The sequence below is a fragment of the Salmo salar genome, chromosome 07 (genome assembly GCF_965601325.2).
Source record: "Salmo salar chromosome 07, fSalSal1, whole genome shotgun sequence".
In the NCBI taxonomy this organism is placed as follows: Eukaryota; Metazoa; Chordata; class Actinopteri; order Salmoniformes; family Salmonidae; genus Salmo; species Salmo salar.
In genome coordinates, this window is record NC_138297.1 from 50859326 (window position 1) to 50878136 (window position 18811).

At 43.3% G+C, this 18811-nt stretch overlaps 1 pseudogene and 1 gene segment (V, D, J or C); one reads left to right on the forward strand and one right to left on the reverse strand.

Moving 5' to 3' along the window:
* The first annotated feature begins 7049 nt into the window (after nt 1-7049).
* Nucleotides 7050-7671, forward strand: LOC123743784 (Ig kappa chain V region K29-213-like). The segment is given in 2 exon segments: nt 7050-7113; nt 7234-7671. Coding segments are annotated over 2 exon segments (402 nt in total).
* An 8655-nt stretch (nt 7672-16326) lies between these two features.
* LOC106597302 (Ig kappa-b4 chain C region pseudogene) lies at nt 16327-18297 on the reverse strand (annotated as a pseudogene). Of its 2 annotated transcripts, none has more exons than XR_014392935.1 (2): nt 17822-18297; nt 16327-16913 (listed from the first exon to the last, which is right to left on the reverse strand). The product of XR_014392935.1 is annotated as an Ig kappa-b4 chain C region pseudogene, transcript variant X2 (transcript). The 2 variants fall into 2 exon arrangements; XR_014392934.1 differs by lacking the exon at nt 17822-18297 and adding an exon at nt 17481-17552.
* Nucleotides 18298-18811: the final 514 nt, after the last annotated feature.

Below are 18811 nucleotides of genomic sequence, written 5' to 3' on the forward strand. Positions count from 1 at the left end.
TCAGTGCCGCTAATACCAATGCCTTTACCTCCGCCTTAACAAAACCCCTAGGCACGGAGATATCGAAATGGTCTGCCAAAGTCTCTAAATCCACTCTCCTACAATTCTCAAAACCCTCCCACGTTGGGTTATCCAGAAAAAACTTCAGGTTAAAGTTGGCCATATTCTAAATCCAGCACCTAACTACTACACAGCACTAAACACTACACCAAACACAACAACCACCCAATCCACCTTTACTACCCTAGTGTGCAGGCACAAGCTGGATCAAAAATATCCCGGATGAGCCCCCATATTACGTTCTCCCCTCGGGTGTAGCTCGTCTGAGGAGGAGACGTAAATGCCTGGGCCTAAACACACCAGGTAATACAGATGGAAAGGGAAGAAATGTGGGGTGCAATGAGCGATAAATAAATCAGACCACAACCAGAACTCAATTTTAACCCTCAGGGGATGTTTAGTGAATTAGTTAAATAAACAATATAACACACCCATAAATAATTAATAAGAAACAAAACAACCACAACAAGGGAAGGTAAGAGAAGGAAATGTTTGGGATCGGGGTCCAAGTAATGAAAATAAACAAAAGGTCCCTCCTCTTCTACACACCTAATCCTTCCTAACACATTCTAAACCCTAACCCACTGTCCTACCTGGTTCCAAGAAAAATACAAGGGTGACACCCGCCCGGCTAACCTAGTGTATAAAACAATGGGTTATCTACGTGAGAATGTACACCCATGGGCAGATCTACCTTTTCCCTTCTCCAGGACCTAGGTAGGGTGGAGCGCCTCAGGAGGACAGGCTGAAACACAAGGAAATTAACACAAATAATCAAACAAAAAACAAGTGTCCTCTCTCTCTCTCTCTCTCTCTCTCTCTCTCCTCTCTCTCTCTCTCTCTCTTCTCTCTCTCTCTCTCTCTCTCTCTCTCTCTCTCTCTCTCTCTCTCTCCTCTCTCTCTCTCTCTCTCTCTCTCTCTCTCTCTCTCTCTCTCTCTCTCTCTCTCTCTCTCTCTCTCTCCTCTCTCTCTCTCTCTCTCTCTCTCTCTCTCTCTCTCTCTCTCTCTCTCTCTCTCTCTCTCTCTCGGCAAACAGATATCCTCTCTGTAATCAGCTACAGCCACGCCCACCATCGTTAGCCGCAACTCGGTACACCTGTAATGCCCAAGACAAACACACTAGCAGGGGAAAAAATGGGGAACAAGAAAAACGTAACACGTAACACCCGCCCCTACCATCGGTCCTATTAGCCAACGTGCAATCATTGGATAATAACTGGATGAGCTCCGATCAAGACTATCCTACTAACGGGACATTAAAAACGGCAATATCTTATGTTTCACAGAGTCGTCGATGAACGACAACATGGATTACATACAGCTGGCTGGGTTTTCCGTGCATCGGCAAGATAGAACAGCTGCCTGCGGTTAGAAAAGGGGTGGCTGTCTGTGTCTATTTGTCAATAACAGCTGCTACACGAAATCTAATATTAATGAAGTCTCAAGGTTTTGCTCGCCTGAGGTATCTCATGATAAACTGTAGACCACACTATTTACCAAGATAGTTTTCATCTATATTTTTCGTAGCTGTCTATTTACCACCACAAATCGATGCTGGCACTAAGACCGCACCCATAAGCAAACAAGAAAATGCTCAACCAGCGGCGGCGCTCCTAGTGGCCGGGGACTTTAATGCAGGGAAACCTACATCCGTTTTACTTCATTTCTACCAGCATGTAACATGTGCAACCAGAGGAAAAAACTCCAGACCACCTTCACTCCACACACAGAGACACGTACAAAGCTCTCTCTTGCCCTCCATTTCACAAATCTGACCATAACTCTATCCTCCTGATTCCTGCGTACAAGCAAAAACTAACTACAGGAAGTACCAGTGACTTGCTCAGTATGGAAGTGGTCAGATGACGCAGATGCTAAACTACAGGACTGTTTTGCAAGCACAGACTGGAATATGTTCAGGGATTCTTCCGATGGCATTGAGGAGTACACCACATCAGTCACTGGCTTCATCAATACGTGCATCGATGACGTTGTCCCCACAGTGACCGTACGTACATACCCCAACCAGAAGCCTTGGATTACAGGCAACATCCGCACTGAGCTAAAGGGTAGAGCTGTCGCTTTCAAGGAGCGGGACTCTAACCCGGAAGCTTATAATAAATCACGCTATTCCCTCCAACGAACCATCAAACAGGCAAAGCATCAACACAAGACTAAGATTGAATCCTACTACACCAGCTCCAATGCTCGTTGGATGTGACAGGGCTTGCAAACTATTAACTTCTTCGGGCTAGGGGGCAGTATTTGGAAATTGGGATGAATGAGGTGCCCAAAGTAAACAGCCTGTTACTCAGGCCCAGAAGCTATGATATGCATATAATGTGTAGATTTGGATAGAAAACACTCTAAAGTTTCCACAACTGTTAAAATAATGTCTGTGAGTATAACAGAACTCATATGGCAGGCAAAAACCTGAGGAAAATCCAACCAGGAAGTGGAAGATTTTGAGGGTTGTAGTTTTTAAGTGATTGCCTTTCTAATATGCTGTGTCTGTGGGGTCAAATTGCACTTCCTAATGCTTCCAGCAGATGTCAACAGTCTTTAGAAATTGTTTCAGGCTTGTAATTTGACAGGGAATCGAATAAGAGCTCTCAAAACAACAGGCTTCCTGAAAGACATTAGTGCACTCTTGCGCAGTCACGTGAAGCGCGCCGTTCTTTCTTTTTCTTCTGTATTCAATACGCTATTGTCCTGTTGGGATATTATTGAAGATTTATGACAAAAATATCCTAAATATTGATTATGGACATCGTTTGACATGTTTCTACGAACTCTTATGGAACTTTTTTGACTTTGCGTCTAGCCTTTGCACCAGCGCATTATGCATTTCGATTAGTGAGCTAAACTGAAGTAAACATGAAGTATTTGGACATAAATATGGACTTTATCAAACAAAACAAACATTTCTTGTGGAACTGGGAGTTTTTCGAGTGCGTTCCGCTGAAGATCAGCAAAGGTAAGTGAAGATTTATAACGCTGTTTCTGACTTTTGTTGACTCCACAACTTGGCGGGTAACTGTATAGCTTGCTTTGATGGCTGAGCGCTGTACTCAGCTGTAAAGCTGTTTTGAAATCTGACAAAGCGGTTGCATTAAGGAGAAGTTTGTCTTTAATCCCATGTAAAACACTCGTATCTTTAATCAAAGTTAATGATGTGTATTTCTGTAAATTGATGTGCTCATTCACCGGGGGTTTTGGAGGCAAAACATTTCTGAACATTACGCGCCAATGTAAAATGGGGTTTTTGGATATAAATATGAACTTTATCGAACAAAACATACATGTATTGTGTAACATTGAGTCCTGGGAGTGTCATCTGAAGAAGATCGTCAAAGGTTAGTGATTCATTTTAGCTGTATTTCTAGTCTTTGTGACGCCTCTCCTTGCTTGGAAAATGGCTGTGTGGTTTTTCTTGTCTAGGCGCTGTCCTAACATAATCTAATGGTATGCTTTCGCCATAAAGCCTTTTTGAAATTGGACACTGTGGTTGGATTAATGAGAAGTTTATCTTTGAAATGGTGTATAATACTTGTATTTTTGAGAAATTGTAATTATGAGATTTTTATTGTTTTGAATTTGGCGCCCTGCTATTTCACTGGCTGTTGGCGAGGGGTCTTTCCGCAACAGGTTAAGGACTATAAAGGGAAGCACAGCCGTGAGATGCCCAGTGACATGAGCCTACCAAACGAGCTAAATGACTTCTATGTGTGCTTCGAGGCAAGCAACACTGAAGCATGCATGAGAGCAGCAGCTGCTCTGGACAACTGTGTGATCACGCACCTCCATAGCCGATGTGACTAAGGTCAACATTCACAAGGCCGCAGGGCCAGGCGGATTACCAGGGCGTTTACTACGACATGCGCTGACCAACTGGCAGGTGTCTTCACTGACATTTTCAACCTGTCCCTGTACGAGTCTGTAATACCAACATGTTTCAAGCAGACCACCATAGTCCCTGTGCCCAAGAACACCAAGGTAACCTGCCTTAATGACTACCGACCCGTAGCACTCACGTCTGTAGTCATGAAGTGCTTTGAAAGGCTGTTCATGGCTGACATCAACACCATTTTACCAGAAACCCTAGACCCACTCCAATTTGCATATCGCCCCAACAGATCAACAGATGACGCAATCTCTATTGCACTCCACACGGTCCTTTCCCACCTGGACAAAATGAACACCTACGTGAGAATGCTATTCATTGACTACAGCTCAGTGTTCAACACCATAGTGCCCTCAAAGCTCATCACTAAGCTAAGGACCCTGGGCCTAAACACCTCCCTCTGCAACTGGATCCTGGACTTCCTGACGGGCCGTCCCCAGGTGGTAAGGGTAGGTAACAACACATCTGCCACACTGATCCTCAACACGGTGGCCCCTCAGGGGTGCGTGTTCAGTCCGCTCCTGTATTCCCTGTTCACTCATGACTGCATGGCCAAGCATGACTCCAACACCATCATTAAGTTTGCCGATGACACAACAGTGGTAGGCCTGATCACAGACAACAATGAGACAGCCTATATGGAGGAGATCAGAGACCTGGCAATGTGGTGCCAGGATAACAACCTCTCCCTCAACATGATCAAGACAAAGGAGATGATTGTGGACTTCAGGAAAAGGAGGGCCTAGCATGCCCCCATTCTCATCGACGGGGCTGTGGTGGAGCAGGTTGAGAGCTTCAAGTTCCTTGGTGTCCACATCACCAACGAACTGTCCTGGTCCAAACACACCAAGACATTCCTGAGGAGGGCACGACAAAACCTATTCCCCCTCAGGAGACTGAAAAGATTTGGCATGGTCCTCTGATCCTCAAAAATTTATACAGCTGCACCATCAAGAACATCCTGACTGGTTGCCTCACCGCCTGGTATGGCAACTGCTCGGCCTCCGACCGCAAGACACTACAGAGGGTAATGCGAAAGGCCCAGTACATCACTGGGGCCAAGCTTCCTTTCACCCAGGACCTCTTTACCAGGCGGTGTCAGAGGAAGGCCCTAAAAATTGAACCAGAGGAAGGCCCCAAGCAATAACACTCCTGAACAACTACCCCCCCCCCCCCCCCCCCCCCCCCCATTGGCTATGTACCGGTATCCCCTGTATATAGCTTAGTTACTAATATTTTATTGTTGCTCTTTAATTATTTGTTATTTTTCTGTTTTTCTTTTTTTTCTTTTTTCTTTATTTATTGTTTACTTCAGTTGATTTAGTAAATACTTAACACCAGTTCTAAATGATTTCTTTTTTTTTGTTGCCTGTGACAAATACAATTTTATTTTGTTTTATTTGAATAGTACTGAAGTACTAGTATAATACAATAGGGACTGATAGTACTAGTACAAAACAATAGGGACTGATAGTACTGAAGCACTAGTATAATACAATAGGGACTGATTGTACTGAACTACTATTATAACACAATACTGCCCAACAAAGGCAAAACACAATAGCTATGTATTTCTTTTTCTTCTGCAAAATCTGACTTCAAAGTATTTTTCTGTATTGACAGACATCAATTTCTGATAACCCATGATATATTCTGATCAAGTGGCTTGTTTTTGTGTCAAGAAACTATCATGGCACAAGGCGAGACCCAAATGCCGACACAGGAGGCAGATGGTTGGAGTCTTACAATGTTTATTAATCCAAAGGGGTAGGCAAGAGAATGGTCGTGGACAGGCAAAAAGGTCAAACCCAGATCAGAGTCCAGGAGGTACAGAGTGGCAGACAGGCTCATGGTCAAGGCAGGCAGAATAGTCAGGCAGGCGGGTCCAGAAACAGACAAGGGTCAAAACCAGGAGGACTAGAAAAAGAAGAATTCAAAAAGCAGGAGAATGGGAAAAACGCTGGTTGACTTGGAAAGATACAAGACGAACTGGCACAGAGAGACAGGAAAAACAGGGATAAATACACTGGGGAAAACAAGCGACACCTGGAGGGGGTGGAGACAATAATGAGGACAGATGAAACTGATCAGGGTGTGACAGAAACTAAATATCACATTAATCAGATAATATACCTGGCCATTACAACAGATCAGAATTCGTTGTTACTAAGTTTTGCCTTTGTAGGGCAGAATAGGGACTGATAATCCTGAGGTACTAGTATAATACAATAGGGACTCATAGTACTGAAGTACTAGCATAATACAATAGGGACTGATAGTACTGAAGTACTAGTGTAATACAATAGGGACTGATAATCATGAAGTACTAGTATAATACAATTGGGACTGATAGTTCTGAATTATGACTACAGTCCACTAAAGAACACAGATAATTAAATGTTCATCTTGAATCACTGACTGTCACGTCCTGACCAGTATAAGGTTAATTGGTATTGTAGTTTGGTCAGGACGTGGCAGAGGGTATTTGTTTTATGTGGGTCGGGGTGGTGTTTTGGGAAAATAGGGCGTTTGATTTAGTAATTCCGGGTTTTTGGTTTATGATCTATGTTTATGTAATTCTATGTCTAGTCTAGGTAGTCTGTTTCTATGTTTGGTTAATTGGGGTTGGGACTCTCAGTTGAAGGCAGGTGTTGTCTATCTGCCTTTGATTGAGAGTCCCATATATGAGGGTGTGTTTGTTATTTGTGGGTGATTATTCTGTGTTTAGCCTTGTGCCTTACCAGACTGTTTTTGTTGATCGTTCGTTCTTTGTTATTTTGGTGTTCATTTTGTATTTATTAAAAGAGCAAGATGAGCATACACATACCTGCTGCGTTTTGGTCCTCCATTTCCAACGACAAGCGTGACACTGACTTACAGTAGTAGTTATTTAAAACAAAATGAAATAATCTGTGTAATCTGAATCATAGTTAACAGTTGAATGTGGGTCCTTACCAGGAATAATATTTACATAGGACACTTTGCATTGGCAACACATGCTTCAGTGCTCTGGTAGTGTTTATAGCCCTGAGAGTTTAACACTTCATGACTGAGCGCTGTCCTTCATAACAACAGAACTTCAACAATGACTTTTATTGTGAGCTTTGTGTGGATATTGATGTCTTTAAGGTATGATTTACATTCTGCTGGTCTAAAATCTGTTTATTATTTGAATGTTTCATCTTAATTTTGTCTCAAATTGAGAAAATTAGACAGATTTAGACAACATGACCAAATGTTCTCTGAGATCTTAAATGTATCTTTTTCAGAATCCAGAGGACAGGTCACTGTGACTCAGACTCCTGCAGTGAAAGCTGTTCTCCCAGGACAGGCAGTCTATCTGACCTGTAAAACCAGCAGTAATGTGTATGGTGTAGGGACCTCTTCTCCTCGTCTAGCCTGGTACCAACAGAAACCTGGAGGAGCTCCTAAACTCCTTATTTACTATGCTACAACACTTCAGTCTGGGACCCCATCTAGATTCAGTGGTAGTGGAACTCATAGTGACTTCACTCTGACCATCAGTGGAGTCCTGGCTGAAGATGCCGGAGATTACTACTGTCAGAGTTACCATTACATCAATAGTAAAAATGTGTTCACACAGTGATACAGAGCTGTACAAAAACCTCCCTCAGTCAGACTGCACAGTGACTGTACTGCTACAGCTGCGACCTACTGCAGGTGCTGAGGGGAAAGAGACAGTGACATGGAAGATTGACTGAACTAAAATATACTGAGATAAATATATCAGTGATGATGACTATAATGTCAACTTATCCAACTTTATGTTCAAGTATTCCTGAACAGACAACACTCATAGGTCCAGACTGCATAAATATGCCTTCCCTTTTGCTATGTCAAACCAACCTTTAATTAACATTTCAGACAATAAGTTGAATGGACTCCATCGATGTGAAATAATGTCTCACATTATTTCAGAATAAATATCCCAGTCTCTGCAAGGTCCCCCAGTCAGGTAATGAGTTTCAAGCAAAGATTCAACCATATTTATTAAGATGATAAAACATGATCATAACCCATCAAAACAACCTGAGGTTCTGTCATAGAAGAGACAGTGACATGGAACACTGGTGTAGTGAAGTCAACTTTGAATATGTTTAGAAAGCATCATTCAGATCACATGTTCCCCATCATCATCATCATCATTATTGTGCACCTACAATAGTTATTTGAAGTATTAAAATTCCCACAATACCAGTCCAATATGCATAATAAGATGTTCAGAAGTAAAGAAAAAGGTTATGTTACATCAGCATCAGCCCCCCTAGATACAATCTCCATATACACCTCACAACCAGATATTGATGTGATCATCTAGCATTATAATAACTATTTTGATGTGCAGGTTATTGACTGTTATATCTGTGGATAAGACATGATGCTGGGTTCAGGCATTAGATATATCTACATAATGTATAATATACATTTTATCTGTCATAGATTACATGTTGGAATATCTGTTATTGCACCCTCCCTGAATCCACCATGGAGGTTCAAACCAGTCCACTCCCTCACATCTGACCCAGTCCAGGGTACCTATTTTTTTTAATTAAAAAAAAAAAATATGTCACCTTTATTTAACCAGGTAGGCAAGTTGAGAACAAGTTCTCATTTACAATTGCGACCTGGCCAAGATAAAGCAAAGCAGTTCGACAACATACAAAAACACAGAGTTACACATGGAGTAAAACAACATACAATCAATGATGCAGTAGAAAAATAAATAAATAAGACTATATACAATGTGAGCAAATGATGTGAGATAAGGGAGGTAAAGGCAAAAAAAATGCCATGGTGGCAAAGTAAATAAAGTATAGCAAGAAAAACACTGGAATGGTAGATTTGTAGTTTGAAGAAAGTTCAGAGATAAAAATATAAATAATATGGTGCAAAGGAGCAAAATAAATAAATACAGTAGGGGAAGAGGTAGTAGTTTGGGCTAAATTATAGATGGGCTATGTACAGGTGCAGTGATCTGTGAGCTGCTCTGACAGCTGGTGCTTAAAGCTAGTGAGGGAGATAAGTGTTTCCAGTTTCAGAGATTTTTGTAGTTCGTTCCAGTCATTGGCAGCAGAGAACTGGAAGGAGAGACGACCAAAGGAGGAGTTGGCTTTAGGGGTGACCAGAGAGATATACCTGCTGGAGCGCGTGCTACAGGTGGGTGCTGCTATGGTGACCAGTGAGCGGAGATAAGGGGGGACTTTACCTAGCAGGGTCTTGTAGATGACCTGGAGCCAATGTGTTTGGCGACGATTATGAAGCGAAGGCCAGCCAACGAGAGCGTACAGGTCGCAGTGGTGGGTAGTATATGGGGCTTTGGTGACAAAACGGATGGCACTGTGATAGACTGCATCCAGCTTGTTGAGTAGGGTATTGGAAGCTATTTTGTAAATGACATCGCCGAAGTCGAGGATTGGTAGGATGGTCAGTTTTACGAGGGTATGTTTGGCAGCATGAGTGAAGGAGGCTTTGTTGCGAAATAGGAAGCCAATTCGAGATTTCACTTTGGATTGGAGATGATTGATGTGAGTCTGGAAGGAGAGTTTACAGTCTAACCAGACACCTAGGTATTTGTAGTTGTCCACAAATTCTAAGTTAGAACCGTCCAGAGAAGTGATGCTGGACAGGCGGGCAGGTGCAGGCAGCGATCGGTTGAAGAGCATGCATTTAGTTTTACTTGTGTTTAGGAGCAGTTGGAGACCACGGAAGGAGAGTTGAATGGCATTGAAGCTCGTCTGGAGGGTTGTTAACACAGTGTCCAAAGAAGGGCCAGAAGTGTACAGAATGGTGTCGTCTGCGTAGAGGTGGATCAGAGATTCACCAGCAGCAAGAGCGACATCATTTATGTATACAGAGAAAAGAGTTGGCCCAAGAATTGAACCCTGTGGTACCCCCATAGAGACTGCCAGAGGTCCAGACAGTAGGCCCTCCGATTTGACACACTGAACTCTGTCAGAGAAGTAGTTGGTGAACCAGGCGACGCAATCGTTTGAGAAACCAAGGCTACTGAGTCTGCCGATGAGGATGTGGTGATTAACAGAGTCAAAAGCTTTGGCCAGGTCAATGAATACGGCAGCACAGTATTGTTTCTTATCGATGGCGGTTACGATGTCGTTTAGGACCTTGAGCGTGGCTGAGGTGCACCCATGACCAGCTCTGAAACCAGATTGCATAGCGGAGAGGGTGCGGTGGGATTCGAAATGGTCGGTAATCTGTTTGTTGACTTGGCTTTCGAAGACCTTAGAAAGGCAGGGTAGGATGGATATAGGTCTGTAGCAATTTGGGTCAAGAGTGTCACCTCCTTTGAAGAGGGGGATGACAGCAGCTGCTTTCCAATCTATGGGAATCTCAGACGACACGAAAGAGAGGTTGAACAGGCTAGTAATAGGGGTTGCAATAATTTCGGCAGATAATTTTAGAAAGAAAGGGTCCAGATTGTCAAGCCCAGCTGATTTGTAAGGGTCCAGATTTTGCAGCTCTTTCAGAACATCAGCTGAATGGATTTGGGAGAAGGAGAAATGGGGGAGGCTTGGGCGAGTAGCTGTGGGGGGTGCAGTGCTGTTGAATGCAGTAGGGGTAGTTAGGTGGAAAGCATGGCCAGCCGTAGAAAAAATGCTTATTGAAATTCTCAATTATAGTGGGCTTATCGGTGGTGACAGAGTTTCCTATCCTCAGTGCAGTGGGCAGTTGGGAGGAGGTGTTCTTATTCTTCATGGACTTTACAATTTCCCAGAACTTTTTAGAGTTGGAGTTGCACGAAGCGAATTTCTGTTTGAAAAAGCTAGCCTTGGCGTTTCTAACTGCCTGTGTGTATTGGTTTCTAACTTCCCTAAAAAGTTGCATATCGCGGGGGCAGTTCGATGCTAATGCAGAACGCCACAGGATATTTTTGTGTTGGTTAAGGGCAGTCAGGTCTGGGGAGAACCAAGGGCTATATCTGTTCCTGGTTCTAAATTTCTTGAAAGGGGCATGCTTATTTAAGATGGAGAGGAAGGCATTTAAAAAAAATAACCAGGCATCCTCTACTGACGGGATGAGGTCAATATCCTTCCAGGATACCAGGGCCAGGTCGATTAGAAAGGCTTGCTCGTTGAAATGTTTCAAGGAGTGTTTGACAGTGATGAGTGGAGGTCGTTTGACCGCTGACCCATTACGGGTGCAGGCATTGAGGCAGTGATCGCTGAGATCTTGGTTGAAAACAGCAGAGGTGTATTTAGAGGGCACGTTGGTTAGGATGATATCTATGAGGGTGCCAGTGTTTGCGGCTTTGGGGTTGTACCTGGTGGGTTCATTAATAATTTGTATGAGATTGAGGGCATCAAGCTTGGATTGTAGGATGGCTGGGGTGTTAAGCATGTCCCAGTTTAGGTCACCTAGTAGCACGAGCTCTGAAGATAGATAGGGGGCAATCAGTTCACATATGGTGTCCAGAGCACAACTAGGGGCCGAGGGGGGTCTATAGCAGGCGGCAACGGTGAGAGACTTGTTTTTGGAGAGGTGGATTTTTAAAAGTAGAAGTTCAAATTGTTTGGGTACAGACCTGGATAGCAGGACAGAACTCTGCAGGCTATCTCTGCAGTAGATTGCAACACCGCCCCCTTTGGTCGTTCTATCTTGTCTGAAAACGTTGTAGTTAGGGACGAAGATTTCAGGGATTTCATTTGTCCCGAAGCCATGCGTTGTCTTAGCTGTGTGCTTAGGGTCGTTGTCCTGTTGGAAGGTGAACCTTTGCCCCAGTCTGAGGTCTTGAGAGCTCTGGAGCAGGTTTTCATCAAGGATCTCTCTGTACCTTGCTCCATTCATCTTTCCCTTATCCTGACTAGTCTCCCAGTCCCTGCCGCTGAAAAACATCCCCACAGCATGATGCTGCCACCACCATGCTTCACCGTAGGGATGGTTCCAGGTTTCCTCGAGACGTGACGTTTGGAAATCAGGCCAAAGAGTTCAATCTTGGCCTCATCAAACCAGAGAATCTTGTTTCTCATGGTCTGAGAGTTCTTTATGTGCATTTTGCCAAACTCCAAGTGTGCTGTTGTGCCTTTTACTGAGGAGTGGCTTCCATCTGGCCACTCTACCATAAAGGCGTGATTGGTGGAGTGCTGCAGAGATAGTTGTCCTTCTGTAAGGTTCTCCCATCTCCACAGAGGAACTCTAGAGCTCTGTCAGAGTGACCATCGGGTTCTTGGTCACCTCCCAGACCAAGGCCCTTCTCCCCCGATTGCTCAGTTTGGCCGGGCAGCCATCTCTAGGAAGAGTCTTGGTTGTTCCAAACTTCTTCCATTTCAGAATGATGGAGGCCACTGTGTTCTTGGGGAAATGTTTTAGTACCCTTCCTCAGATATGTTCCTCGACACAATCCTGTCTCGGAGCTCTACTGAGAATTACTTCGACCTCACCTGGTCAGTCCATGTCATGGAAAGAGCAGATGTTCCTAATGTTTTGTACACTCTGTGTATATCAGTAATGATGAAAATATGTCAACTCATGCACCGTCACATTAAAGCATTCCTGAAGCAATAACATAAGCCATAAGTCAAATCAAATCAAATCAAATTGTATTAGTCACGTGCTCCGAATACAACAGGTGTAGAACTCACAGTGAAATGCTTACTTACAAGCCCTAACCGACAGTGCAGTTTCAAAAAATACGGATAAGAATAAGAGATAAAAGTAACAAGTAATTGAAGAGGAGCAGTAAAAAATAACAATATATACAGGGGGGTGCCAGTACAGAGTCAATGTGCGGGGGCACCGGTTAGTTGAGGTAGTATGTACATGTAGATAGAGTTCATTAAATTGACTATGTATAGATGAAAACAGAGAGAGGCAGTGGTGTGGAGAGGGGAGGGGGGCATTGTGAATAGTCTGGGTAGCCATTTGACTAGATGTTTAGGAGTCTTATGGCTTGGGGGTAGAAGCTGTTTAGAAGGCTCTTGGACCTGGACTTTGTGCCCTGGTACTGCTTGCCATGCGGTAGCAGAGAGAACAGTCTATGACTAGGGTGGCTGGAGACTTTGACAATTTTCAGTGCCTTCCTCTGACACCGCATGGGCCATTCGCACTACCCTCTGTAGTGCCTTGCGGTCGGAGACCAAGCAGTTGCCATACCAGGCAGTGATGCAACCAGTCAGGATGCTCTCTATGGTGCAGCTGTAGAACCTTTTGAGGATCTGAGGACCCATCCCAAATCTTTTCAGTCCCCTGAGGGGGAATAGGTTTTGTTGTGCCCGCTTCACGACTGTCATGGTGTGCTTGGACCACGTTAGTTTGTTGTGATGTGGACACCAAGGAACTTGAAGCTCTCAACCTGCTCCGCTACAGCCCCATCGATGAGAATGGGGTGTGCTCGGTCCTCTTTTTCCTGTAGTCCACAATCATCTCCTTTGTCTTGATCACGTTGAAGGAGAGGTTGTTATCCTGGCACCACACGGCCAGGTCTCTGACCTCCTCCGTATAGGCTGTCTCGTTGTTGTCGGTGATCAGGCCTACCACTGTTGTGTCATCAGCAAACTTAATGATGGTGTTGGAGTCGTGCCTGGCCATGCAGTCATGAGTGAACAGGGTGTACAGGAGGGGGCTGAGCACGCACTCCTGAGGGGCACCTGTGTTGAGGATTAGTGTGGCGGATGTGTTTTTACCTACCCTTACCACCTGGGGTCGGCCCATCAAGAAGTCCAGGATCCAGTTGCAGAGAGAGGTGTTTAGTCCCAGGGTCCTTAGCTTATTGATGAGCTTTGAGGGCACTATGGTGTTGAACACTGAGCTGTAGTCAATGAATGGCATTCTCACATAGGTGTTCCTTCTGTCCAGGTGGGAAAGGGCAGTGTGGAGTGCAATAGAGACTGCATCTGTGGATCTGTTGGGGCAGTATGCAAATTGGAGTGTGTTTAGGGTTTCTGGGATGATGGGGTTGATGTGAGCCATGACCAGCCTTTCAAAGCACTTCATGGCTACAGACGTGAGTGCTACGGGTCGGTAGTCATTTAGGCAGGTTACCTTAGTGTTCTTGGGCACAGGCACTATGGTGGTCTGCTTAAAACATGTTGGTATTACAGACTCGGACAGGGAGAGGTTGAAAATGTCAGTGAAGACACTTTCTAGGTGGTCAACGCATGCTCACAGTACACGTCCTGGTAATCCGTCTGGCCCTGCGGCCTTGTGAATGTTGACCTGTCTAAAGGTCTTACTCACATCGGCTGCGGAGAGCGTGGTCACACAGTCTTCCGGTACAGCTGGTGCTCTCATGCATGTTTCAGTGTAATTTGCCTCGAAGCGAGCATAGAAGTAGTTTAGCTCGTCAGGTAGGCTTGTGTCACTGGGCAGCTTTCGGCTGTGCTTTCCTTTGTAGTCTGTAAGGGTTTGCAAGCCCTGCCACATCCGATGAGCATCAGAGCCGGTGTAGTAAGACTCGATCTTAGTCCTGTATTGATGCTTTGCCTGTTTGATGGTTCGTCGGTGTGCATCGCGGGATTTCTTATGAGCGTCCGGGTTAGAGTCCCGCTCCTTGAAAGCGGCAGCTCTAGCCTTTAGCTCAGTGCGGATGCTGCCTGTAATCCATGGTTTCTGGTTGGGGTATGTACGTACGGTCACCGTGGGGACGACGTCATTGATGCACTTATTGATGAAGCCAATGACAGATGTGGTGTACTCCTCAATGCCATTGGAGGAATCCCGGAACATATCCAGTCTGTGCTAGCAAAGCAGTCCTGTAGTTTAGCATCTGCTTCATCTGACCACTTTTTTATTGGTCTAGTCACTGGTGCTTCCTGCTTTAATTTTTGCTTGTAAGCAGGAATCAGGAGGATAGAATTATGGTCAGATTTTCCAAATGGAGGGCGAGGGAGAGGTTTGTATGCATCTCTGTGTGTGGAGTATAGGTGGTCCAGAGTTCTTTTCCCTCTGGTTGCACATTTAACATGTTGATGGAAATTTGGTAAAACTGATTTAAGTTTCCCTGCATTAAATTTCTCGGCTACTAGGAACGCTGCCCCTGGCTGAGTGTTTTCTTGTTTGCTTATGGTGGAATACAGCTCATTCAATGCTATATTGGTGCCAGCCTCTGACTGTGGTGGTATGTAAAAAGCTACAAAGAATATAGATGAGAACTCTCTCGGTAGGTAATATGGTCTGCAGTTTATCATGAGAAACTCTACCTCAGGTGAGTAATGGCTCGAGACTTCCTTAGATATCGTGCACCAGCTGTTGTTTACAAAAATACATAGACCGCCGCCCCTTGTCTTACCAGACTCCACTGTTCTATCCTGCCGGTGCATCGCATAACCAGCCAGCTGTATGTTGATATTGTCGTTGTTCAGCCACGACTCCGTGAAGCATAAGATGTTACAGTTTTGAATGTCCCGTTGGTAGTTTAATCTTCCCAATAACTCGTCCATTTTATTATCCAAAGATTGCATATTTGCGAGCAGAATTGAGGGGAGTGTGGTTTATTCGATCGCCGCCTGTTCCTCAGAAGGCAGCCCGCTCTCTGGTCTCTCTTTCTCTGGCCTCTCTTTCTCCGCCTCCCCTTCATGCAGATCACTGGGTCCGGGGCCTGTTCCCGAGGGAGCCGTATATCCTCTGCCTTGGGCTCGTCAGAGTCGTGAAAGAAGAAAAAGGATTCTGCTAGTCCCTGGGGGACCATGAAAGTCTAGTTGCATAGAGAGGACACTTTGCATTGGCAGCACATGTTTCAGTGGTCTGGGAGTGTTTATAGCCCTGTGAGTTTAACACTTTCCCTCTGCTTTCAGGAAAAAGATGTTTAGCTCAGACAATACACAGATGTCCTTAACCAATTATGAATTAGAATTTGATGTCAGTAACTGTCAATGTCTGTCTTTAGTAATACCCATCTTATATGTCATCTATTAAATGGTGGTTTATTCATTGTAAGAATGTCCCCCTCCTTGAATCCACCATTGAGGTTGCAGTAAAACTAGTCCACCCACTCACATCTGGCTCAGTCCAGGCAGTGAAACTGAAACTAGACTGGTAGGTGTGTGAGTGAAACAGATTTACATAGACAGGGCTCGGTGGTTCTGCTTGTCCCAGAATAGAGCAGCACTGTCACCAGATGTTCACTCTATTCCCAGGGTGTTGGAGGTAGAGAAGACTATCACTCTACTCTATATCTTGAAGTAGTGTTTATAGCTTCAAAGCACAGACCATAACATATTATTTTGTGATAGTATTAATTATTGGTCAATGATGATATTAAGCGAGAATAAGGTTTAGGTCTGACAGTTTTCAAATACACCATTAATCAGCTTTACTGATTACATTTATTTTCCACAATATTACAAATATATATATTATCAAGTTCATTAATAGAAACAACACAAATATGCATTCCAAAAAGAAAACTTTATTTTAATCGATTATTACATAATCGAAGAATCAAAGCGAACATGATAGTGAATAAAAGCAGATCACATCAAATCTAAAACGAACAGAATCTCAGTCTACAGAATGGATTGACACAAACTCAATCCAAGCCCCCTGTTAGTCTACACGAGAGTGATCACTAAATCAGAGAACAACTGATCTTAGAACAAAGCAAGTCAAAGCTGAGGAACCAGCGTCCTCTCTCCACAGGGGTGTGTGACTGAGGGGTTCTACCCAGAACAGTCAGCCCTCCTCAGGGTCTTGGTGACCGGAGTCTGGGATATCTGTTGTGCTTCACAGGTCACCTCTCCTGCCTTGGTCCACTCCTGGGCAGTGAGAGTCAGGGTGCTGCTCCAGCTATACAGACCGTCCTTCTCCAGGACCCCGGGACTGGCCTCCTGCTTCTTGCTGTTGCCGTCCACTTTCCAGCTCATGGTCCAGTCTGAGGGGAAGCCCTTGTTGGCCAGACACATCAGTGTGGCTGTTGTTGTACTGGACAGCTCCTCACTAGAGGGGGGCAGGACGGTGAGGGTGGGGGCACTGTTACCTGGAAGAAACACAACACATCAACTATATCAAAACAAAGTACTTTGGAAATGACTTAATATGTAAGTTAGATTGGTAAATGACGTGAAGAAAACACAAACAGTCAAAGGATATAAAGTTGATTACAAGTATAAAGTATACAAGTATGATGTGTTTAACTTTAGCATTACTTTGTCATACAGATATTTTTTTAGGAACGTATCTGATCAGAATACTCATATTTGTAGTATTTTGCAGAATCCAAGAGCTTGGATACAAACATAACAGAGACCTTTTATGTTCACATTACCAATGTGACTATCATGAACACAATGTACTGATGACTACAATAACAAATATTATAGTTATCGTAACAGAATAAGAGTTATATAGTCTGCAATCATACAAATAAAGCAATAAATGCCTGCAATTTAACATTTTGATTAAATCAGCTGTAGGAAGAAGACTCAGTCAAATTCAATATATAACAATATTTTTGGAAAGTAAAATATCTCAAATCGAAATGTTTTAATAGAGAATAAAGAGTTTAAGAAAAAAAATGGAATCAGACAAACATCAAGAAACTTACTTCCAACATCTAGTCTGGTGGCGCTACCAAAAGTGTACCACAGTGATACAACCCCTATTACTGCTCGTACAAAAACCTAACACTCATTGGGAAAGCTGAATACTTACATATTTCAGACTCTGGTTTAAATCATGAATTTATATGAATACTGGTCAAATATAATGTTATATTCTTCATTTGAAATAGTTTTTTGATTAAATGAAAAACACTACAGTTTTATTATAAAATATAAAGGTGTAAAACAAACCTAAAAATTACTCAACATAAAGTCATACAGTTGACAGAGAAATTACAGTGATATCAAAAAGTGAAAAAAGTGGTTCATTTTGTTGTTTACTTACTTCCAACATCTAGTCTGGTGCCGCTACCAAAAGTCCTCCACAGTGATACAATCCCTATTACTGCTAGTACAAAAACCTCTCTGTGCTGTGATGCTTCAGCTGTAACAGTGAAAATCACTCATACCGAATCACATTAAACACAAATACCATTTAACATCGTTCGAGGTAAAATAAACACTTGATTTGAGCTGTTTATACAATTCATAAAAAATATAATTTGCATCTCAAATCTAGATATTTGTCATTAGTCTTTCTTCTGTGTATCAGATATCCTCTTAGGAACAGAACAGTCAGTGTTCAACATTTAATCCAGCATTTGTGTTCCTCCATTTTGTCCATGTGAAAGACAGGAGAAAAAGTAACAGCAGTAATATTGATTCATGTAGTGTATATTCGTTGTTTATCTCAGATATATCTCCGGTTGTAAAGTCACAGAGAACAGACACCACTAACAGAGGAATCCGACGAGCTTTAGTTTAGAGAAGGGTTCATTAACTGATTTGAGGAACTTACATAAGAGTCCAAGCATGAGTGAACTGACAGTTAGGGCTGTATTCAAGCTGTATTGCTGAAGCCTTTAGCTGTGAACTTCAGCGATACGGACTGAATAGAGCCCTTCATCTGATATTAGAGTTGAAATTGTCTGGCAGAAAAGTTGTCATATACAATATATTAGAGTAAAACGTATGATGTTTGTTGTTATAAAAGCTAACATGTGCAGGATAAAATACAGTTTTAATGATGGGAGCCTACTTGGAAACTGAAATAGATTTAAAACATGAATATGCATATGCTCGCTAGAGTGTATAAACATTTGGGTTTAACACGTCGTGACTGAGAGCTGTCCGTCATGACAACAGAACCCACAACAACCATGACTTTTATCACCATCTTCGGGCTCTGTTCAATTTGTATCGCTGAAGCATTATTTTCATTTTCAATTGATCCGACATATTACATTTACTTCACTTAGCAGAGGCTCTTATCCAG